At 35.5% G+C, this 9,219-nt stretch overlaps 2 protein-coding genes across 2 annotated transcripts; both read left to right on the top strand.

Annotated features, from left to right (window-relative positions):
- Positions 1-298: 298 nt before the first annotated feature.
- On the top strand, positions 299-1,494 carry LOC129571506 (protein 5NUC-like; the record flags this gene model as incomplete). Its single annotated transcript, XM_055451312.1, has 2 exons — positions 299-976; positions 1,124-1,494. Coding segments are annotated over 2 exons (873 nt in total), but the record flags the coding sequence as incomplete, so codon positions are not given.
- Positions 1,495-5,675: 4,181 nt separating this feature from the next.
- LOC129571505 (protein 5NUC-like) lies at positions 5,676-9,165 on the top strand (the record flags this gene model as incomplete). Its single annotated transcript, XM_055451311.1, has 4 exons — positions 5,676-6,268; positions 8,220-8,476; positions 8,814-9,062; positions 9,131-9,165. Coding segments are annotated over exons 1-4 (916 nt in total), but the record flags the coding sequence as incomplete, so codon positions are not given.
- Positions 9,166-9,219: the final 54 nt, after the last annotated feature.

Here is a 9,219-nt window from a genome sequence, read left to right as displayed (position 1 = left end):
ACATTGCATTCAATAAAATGAACATTAATTTCACAATAAGAAGAAGAGGAAGATCCCGAAAAAACGGGCTCTGGCATAAAATCATAAAGGTTTCATGATTATTATCATTTTAAATACGTGTTGATAAATGTGCTTCAATATAAACAAAGAATAACACTTAATAATGTCTTTTTTCGTGTGTTTCTTTAGACGAAACAAATTTATGGCAATTTAAAACACTATTTTTATTTGATAAGACTTATTTAAATATTTGATATGTTTCATTTATCTACATTTGATTTTTCTTCTTTTATTACAGTTTGACAAAGATGGTAATTTGCTCCGATGGGATGGTAGCCCAATACTGTTGGATAATAAAATCCCGCGTGATCCAGTAGTTTTAGAATTGTTAGCCAAATATCGTCCAGCGGTCGAAGCTCTTACTAATGACATAGTTGGCTTCTCCGCCGTGCCATTGGAAAGGAAATGTACCACAACTGAATGCAATATAGGCAACTTGATCACTGACGCATGGGTATATAATCGTGTGCAACAGTTCCAGGAATCCAGTGATTCAGGATCCGGTTGGACGGATGCATCGCTGGCTTTGGTCACTGGTGGAGCAATTCGGTCGTCAGCGGCCGTTGGAAACATTTCAAAATTCACATTATCAACAATAATACCATTCAATAATACTTTATTTGTGATAAGAGTCCCTGGAAAGGTTTTACATGCAGCTTTAGAACGTTGCGTTCAAGATTATGTTGTGGGCAATGATGTGCATGCAAGCACACTATTTCAAATGTCCGGTGCACGGGTCGTATACGATCTTCACAAAATGCCTGGCCAACGTTTGCAATCAGTGGAAGTTTTGTGTTCAAAGTGCAAAATTCCTTCATTTGAACCCCTTAATGAGGAACGCATTTATGGTGTTATCATTGAAGAATACATATATAAAGGAATTTACAAAGGTGAAGAAGGATTTACTATGTTTCTGGTGAGTTAAATGAATTATTTTTTGTAAACATAGCAATTTTTTTTGCTTGCGTTTATAATGCTTTAAAGGACTTCTTCCAATCTTGTACCTTTTGTATTTGGGATGTTTTTAATTCTTATTCTTTCGAGTGTCATATTTTTATTTCAGCCTTACAAACCAATCAGTATGAAGATGAACTCATTGGAAGCGGTTACTAATTACATCAAGCATCATGGATTGATCTATCCAGCAATCGAGAATCGTATAAAATTTGTTGGGCATAGCGAAAGTCAAGCTTCAACCACATCAATTTCGGTGGCTGTACTTGCAGTTGTAGTCCTTGTCAGTCAACTAATTCAATAATAAGCGAATCATTGGGTGGAAGCTAAGACCTAAAAAAAACTGAAATGACGCGAGCGCCCGCAATTTCAATAAGCAAATCAATGTTATTCCGTAATTTTTTGAATTTTGTTGATGTTTACATATGAAAAACAATGGTTTAATCAAAAATAAAAAGAATTACATTGGTAATCCCGAACTTTTCCGTACCGTTAGGCCAACGGGCACTTTTGGTTATTTTTTGTGACTTTTCTTGAAATAAAGACAGTGAAAATATAATAATAAAAATAAAGTGAAAAATCGGTCACTTTAACTAAAACTTCGACAATTTTGTATGAGAGGTACCCGTAAACCAATTCTTATTGACTTTAAACTTTCTAAGGTTTCATTTTTTGGAGAAAAAATTGGGTAAGGTGGGGCGAATCGTTCCAAAAAATTTAAAAAAAATCATGAAAATTTGGTTTCATCTTGTAGCTAGAGTCAATACCTAACTTTTATAGAAGAACACTTTTTGATTTGACCTCTTTTCGGGTCTGATATTGCTCTTCGGGCGAGTGCCTTAATTTCAGGCTCTGCAAAAAACGGTGGGGCGAATCGTTCCACCCCATGGGGCGAATCGTTCCAGCGGCATTTTATAAGTTTATCTTTGAGAAATTGTTTATTTTATGATTTAATTATCTTCAGACATTCGAATATAAACAATTTCAACCATTGGTTGACTGATTTGAACATTTCATGACTCTCAAAAAATAAAAGAAAGCTAGTACCTAAAAGTGGTAAAACGTACCCATTAAATGTTAACAATTTTGAACGTATATCAGTCAAAATTGGGTATTTTTGAAATCTGAAACTTTCTGTCGATAGGAATAGTGCCCATTTACATTGTTCCATTCACAGATATGAGGTATAAGAAGTTCTGAGTGGTTTATTTATCGATTTGTTCAAACAAAAATACCATTTTTAGGGTCATCAGTCTGAGGCTCTTGGTGCGACATGGAAATATCAGAATGGAATCAAAATCAATCCGAGGCTTTGCCCCAACATGTCAAAACTTTTACCGTTTTTGAATTTTAATTATCTTGTGAATTGTTTGAGTTATGCCGCGCACAAGAAATGCGAACGCAGACTCGTACGACGCCATAAGCACATCACAGTTTTCAGGGCCGTAGTCACGGGGGCGCAAAAGGACGCGCAGCGCCCTTTCGCGTTCTTCGAGCGCCTTCGAATTTGAAAAGCGCTTCCAAATATAAAGATAAAAATGATTTTTTCAAACTTTAAAAATTAAAAAAAAATCAATCGAAAAATTGTGGCGTTGATAAATGAATCGATAATTGTATAGAATTGGACTCTGTTTTAATGAAGAACAACAAACGTTTTTGTTGTGACAAGCATACAATTTTTTCCCTAAGAAATACTATTCTGTTTCTGTTTACATGAAATGTTGATTTGAATCAGTGGCGGAGTTTCGATCTTTATTTTAAGCGAACAGAATAAATATATAGATCCAAACTCCGCTACTCATTTCAAACCAACATTTCATGTAAACAGAAACAGAATCGTATTTCTTAGAAAAAAATTGTATGCTTGTCACAACGAAAACGTTTGTTGTTGTTCAGAGTCTATAAAATTATCGATTCATTTATCAACGCCACAGTTTTTCGATTGATTTTTTTCCATTTGGAATATAAATCGAACTGAATTTCTCTCAGTCATGAATTTTCTTAACGTAGCAGACACTTTGCTTGCATAATTACAGCGTAAGTGATTTTTTCGAAACTTAGATAAAATGCCAAAGTGTTTACATTCGGTTCTCGAAATGATTCAGTTTGCATCTTTTGCAATGTATGAAAAAACAATGATAAAATCGATATTTGGTTTCATTACTTTTAATCGCGATGTGTTTGGCAGTTTATTAAAGTCGTTCGAAATGTCCACATCACAAAGCGACAAAAGTGAAAAAAGAAAGACAGGCCAAACGGTAATTTTACTTGGAACAAATTCATTAAGGCTCATAATAAAAACCGTGCATTTGTATGATTTTTGTTCAGGTGATGGAAGATTGGTTAGCGAAAAAACAAAAACCATCTACACAAGGCGACAGTGAAACTAACCAGCCGTCCGCTTCTACGCTGTGTTCAACAGATAATCAAGCTACAGTTGATCGGACAGCTGAAAAATCCGCACCAGCTAAATCTATTGATGCCGCGCCGAAAGACATAGCTCAAAAGGGAGAGCAAAAACCGTCGCAAAGTTTTCAAGGATTTTCGTTTCCGAAAAACGACGATGGACGGTCGTTCCAACCAAAATGGGTTGATTCTTTCGAATGGATTGAATATTCAAAACAAACTGATAAAATGTACTGTTATCCGTGTCGTCAGTTCTCAATTATCAATGCCAACGATGTCTTTACCTCCGGCGGGTTCAATGCATGGAAAACGGCATTAAGTGCTGGAAAAGGATTGAAAAGACACGCCGCCAGCTCAAATCACATTGGGTCGATGCTCTCTTGGAAGGAGAGTCAATCAAGAATGGCGACAAATCAAGAGATATCGACGCTCTTAAACGAAACAGTACTCGAGAAACGTCGATATTACTTTAAAGCGATTGTCAAAACTATTTTATTTTTGGTGAAGAGTGAGTTACCTTTCCGTGGAAATTGGGATAGCGATGAAAACGATGAAATTGGCGTCTTCAAAAGTTTATTCCAATACACATTGGAAAGTGATGAATATTTACGAAAATGCCAAGATGCAATGCCTGGGAACGCATTATATACATCATCTCAGATCCAGAACGAATTGATTCACATCATTGCAAACGTTTTGCGTGAAAATATTGTTGCAGAAATGAACGAGTCGACATATTTGACTTTGATGGCCGATGGTACAACCGACAAAAATATAATAAGTATTTTGGCCCTCGATTTTTCCCAAGAAAATTTCGACAAATTGAGGACAAAAAATCAAACTTCTGCAAATGCGATCAACATGAAACTTTCAGAATCTTATTTTTTTCTCAAAAAATCCCAGAAAGTTTGAAGCCAATCGGAGTCGATTTACAGGTACCTCCCATACAAAAGTGTCAATTTTTTGAGGTTTTTCTTGGAGCAAGTACCCTAGGGTCAAATCGAAAATGGCTCATCTTCGAACTTAAACTAAGTTTATTGGATACAAAACTTTTGGGACTTTCAGATTTGGATTATCTCAATTATTTTTTGAGTTATCGTGTTAACAAACAGCTACGACAACGACAACGACGGCACACGAACGGAAAAGTGTCTCAAAAAGTGGTTTTCTACGCGTGTCATGAGTTTTTATGATGATCTAAGCTAATTTTGCGAAAAAAGTTTTCGGGATCAATTCTTATACTTTCCCTTGACACGTTGTGTACGGAAAAGTAATAAGATTTTGAAGGAGTGCAAACAACTCAATGCTTTTCATTTTTAAAACAAAATTCAAGGGACAATTGAAATATTAATAAATATTCATATGATCGATCGGAAACATTCGAACCACTCTGGTATTAGGATTTGGTAGTTTACGGTGGAAAGTTTGTGTAATCGACAAAATCGTTCAACGAACAGTGAATAGCCACGAGCCAATGCGACGATTTGCCAAAAAAAACCAAAAGCACGTACATCAAATTGAATGCGGCTTCAAGTTCATTGTTTAACTACAGCAATTCACCAGGGGCATATTGGTTAATGATTGCTTTATCATCGAAAATTGATGAGTCATGTCATTAACTTGAATACCAAATCAACAAAAAATATTTTTAAAAAATGGTTCAAAACAACAACAAAATATCATTCCGACAATAGCCCGTGTGGGAAAAAAATGACTGACTGACCTTAGATTCAGGTTAAAGATAGGCCATTGAAATGTTCAGCGATTAAGAAAAGTTTTATCACATTAACATATTGTTTGCTGATAAGATTCATCAAATGTAAATCTATTTTATTGCAGTTTCACATAACAGAATGAAACACAATTGGTGTTCGTTATGAAAGACGGCAATAGATCTATCTCAAGGCTGAACCAATCGCTTAACATAGGCTTCGTCTGCATTTCACCGTTTTTAATAAAAATAAAATGCTTCCAATTTCACATATTTTACGGGAACCACGATGAACAAAACCCAATCAAATTCATTTACTGTTCAATATTCAGCCGTTCAATTGTTAATCAACAAATCAATCAGTCACAAACGAGCTTACACCAAACAAGATCACATTTGCTGAGGAAGAGTTAACGCATCGTTGAAATTGCGCACGGCACACGTACATGACAAATAATACAACCAGCAATTAAGTATTCGACACGCGCGCGGCGCGCATAAAAAGTGTAGCAATATATTTAATATCTCTATTTCAGTCGTTGAGCACATATTGAATTTTGTTTTTGGTTTTGTCTCTGTTTTGCAGTGCGATGTCGATAAAAGTCTATATTTTATTGCTTGCCTGTAAAAATCGAATGAAACAGCATCTGATGGATGGATGTACAACTTTGATTCATCGTTCAATTCATTCTTGACAATCGTTGTGGAACGGTGTGTATTTTGTGACTTGTGCCAATTTGTGTTGAGAACAGAGCAAAAACGATGTTGAAATCGATTCGAACGGGGCTGGTGTTGGTGTTAGTTTCGATTGTATTTATCGATGCATTGCCAGTGGAAAATGAAGAGTCGGCATTGGATTTGATTCTATTGCACAATAACGATTTGCACGGTCGCTTCGCCGAAACCACCATCGATGGTCCTGACTGTCGTCCAGAGGATTCTTTTGCCAACAAATGCTACGGCGGTTTTGCCCGCATTTCAACACTCGTTAAACGCTATCGCAGCGATCAAGAGAAAGACGGGCTACCAGTTCTATTCCTGAATGCTGGCGATACGTACGTTGGGACACCTTGGTTTCAATTGTTCAAAGATAAAATTACCGTGGATTTCATGAATGCCTTGAAACCCGATGTTGGAGTGAGTATTTATATTGTTAAAATTTATACAGTTCAATGTTTGAAGAAGATGTTCAATTGTTTGTCGAGAACTGTAATTGTTTATAGCTATATAATTGCTTCAGAATGTGACACACCAACATCTTCCTTCACACTGAAATTGTGTACTGCGCACATTTGCACCTGACAATTTTAAGCTCATTTTGAAATGAACACTTGCCAACCGTCGTCCAATGCTTGGGTAATGTCGGAGTAATTAGAGCAGAAAAGTGTAAACCGAATTCAAATACAGCAATGAATTGTGCGAATAAAAAGCATTTATATATCGTACGATAATAAATTATTATTAATAATGAGACTATTTACGAGACTAATTTGTGTGTGGATCGAAATAAAATTTAAAAAAAACGTGTTTCGGTTAAGCGAATGAAAATCGTTTTTGTAGTTGGAGGTTTCAAAAAATTAAAGGGCAATTTTCGTTTAATTTACCTAAACTCTTAAACTTTTTAACCCTCTAATGCATTAATTTTTCCCAAGGCTGGGAATAATGGTACTTGGTTGATTTTTGGCCATATATAATTAAAAAAATATTCATAATCCTGGATTCCTCATGGTTTAGTCAGAAAATGCGATTGACATAAATCAGAGAACAATCAAGTCCATTGTTTAGAAGTGTCAAAAATGTGTCTAATTTGGAGTTGGAATAATTTATTTTGTCAAATTTTTGTTTTTGCACACATTTTTGTTGATAACTTTACAATCACACTACATAGACAAATATTGCTAAGGCAAAAATAAAGAGAAAACATTGACGAATAAAAAATTCCCTTTGAAGCAATGTGATCCTATGTGCGGTTTACGTTCTACAATCGTTCAAATGTTGCCCGTCTCGAGGCGGTTGTATGCATTAGAGGGTTAATGGTCTTCATTATTTTGACGAAAATAAACTTAAAACCTTATTTTCTAAAATAATCATCATTCGATTTGTCATCCATTGAAATTTCCCATTTTAATCATAGGTTCTGACATAGTCTGATCTCGTTGATCCTGACCCCCCCTGGCAAAATTTGACCCCCAACGATTTTTTTGGACCCGTTGTCATTTTCGGACCTTTTTTGTTGTTTTAGTCCTCACTTTTTTCTGGATACCGGTTTTACACTAGATAGAATCGATTTTTGAAAGCAATGACCTTTTTTTTTTTTTTGTTCTCCAACCTGAAATTTTTGGTGTCAGAATGTATGATTTTAATGAGTCTTCAAGAAATGGAATAACTCCTTAAAATAGAAAATATTTTGATCCAAACAGTTAAAAAAAGTGTCGAATGGAAAAATTCAAATGTCAATATCTATATTACTTCCGTATGAGTTGGCATTGCAACGGGCAATTATTATTATGTGTTTATATACAATTTTATCCGGATCATTGTTGATATTCAAATATTCGAAAATGTATCAAGTTTGTTTTTATTATTTGTCACGATAATTTGTATCACCTTTTTTCCTGTTTGTTTGGGAATCAGTACCTATAAATATGGAAATTACACTAGCCGAATGAAATGTTTCATCATCATTTTGAATATTTGTGTCCGTAGAATTTATTAATTTTGGAACGAAAAAAAAATTGTTAATGCCCATAATGAACCATTTGCGAGAAAAAAATCAGTGTACAGTGGAGCATTTGCGGAGTTCGGCGGAGATGCCACACATACGCTATATCTGAAGCAGTGCGTTCATGGCTACTTAGATGTGCATTGAACAATAGAAATGTAAACACAGCAAAGAGTGCTGTTTTGCTCACACTTATAGCGTTTGTACGGTATCTCCGCTGAACTCCACACAGCTCCACTGTGCACTGGGTTTCTCCGCAAATGGTTCATTCGGGTGAGAATAATGATCTAAAATAAATTTTTGGTAATTTCTTAGCAGTTTAAGTGAACCGAAATGAATAATTGTTTTTTTTTCGCATTGAATCAGGCACTTGGAAACCACGAATTCGATTTTGGCATAAAGGGACTGGTACCGTTCTTGGCAAACATTAATTTCCCGATTGCAGTGGCGAATTTGAATATTTCAACGAATCATCCGCTCTGGCAAACGCATGCACTTGAGCGGTCGGTTGTGTTCAATATAAAAGGTTTTAAGGTCGGTGTCATCGGGTACATAACTGATGATCTACACACATTATCAACACCTGAGGATGTGGGAGTTTTACCCGAAATTGGCGCAATCAAGTATGTACACTTTATGCATTATTAATATAAGACAGACATTGAATTGTGTACAAGATCAAGATTTTTATTCGTCAAACCAATTGATTCGTCAATTGAATCAAATGACGTTGATTAGTGCAAATAGATTTGTTTTTAATCGCAGATTTGTTTGTACTTGCTGGTTTAGTATAAATTCAAGTCTGCCGCTCGATAAACCTTTTGCAGCTGTTCGCTTCGAGAAAGAAGACAATGCCAATGTTATGACATAAAATCCATGCTAAAAATATCAATTGATACACTCTATTAATTGATGACGAGCTAAATTTAGAAAATGATTATTATTGCATTCAATTCACAGTGAAGAATCGGATAAATTGAGGAAACAAGGCGTCAACATAATCATTGCATTGGGTCATTCCGGTTACGAAAAAGATCAAGAGATAGCAAAAGAGTGTCCACTAGTCGATTTGGTTGTGGGAGCACATTCTCATACATTTTTATATACTGGCATACCGCCTGATCCGAAGGATGTGCCACTCGGTCCATATCCGACTGTGATTGTGCAGAAAAGTGGCAAAAAAGTGCCTGTCGTTCAGGCGTACGCTTGGTTGGTATTTTTTAGACATATTCAGTTATACCATTTTTTCAACAATATTTTTTTTCTCAAATGCAAAGGTCAAAATACTTGGGAAAATTGCAGTTAAGTGTAAGTATTATATGCATACAGTGCAAAATATTGCATAAAACAAAGCCTGTTTTTTCGG

Source organism: Sitodiplosis mosellana, unplaced genomic scaffold, assembly GCF_009176505.1.
Source record: "Sitodiplosis mosellana isolate CC-2019 unplaced genomic scaffold, AAFC_SMos_1.0 Smas_scaffold_2653, whole genome shotgun sequence".
NCBI lineage: Eukaryota > Metazoa > Arthropoda > Insecta > Diptera > Cecidomyiidae > Sitodiplosis > Sitodiplosis mosellana.
The sequence above is the reverse complement of the archived record's forward strand: the minus strand, read 5'-3'. Positions and strand labels throughout refer to the sequence as shown.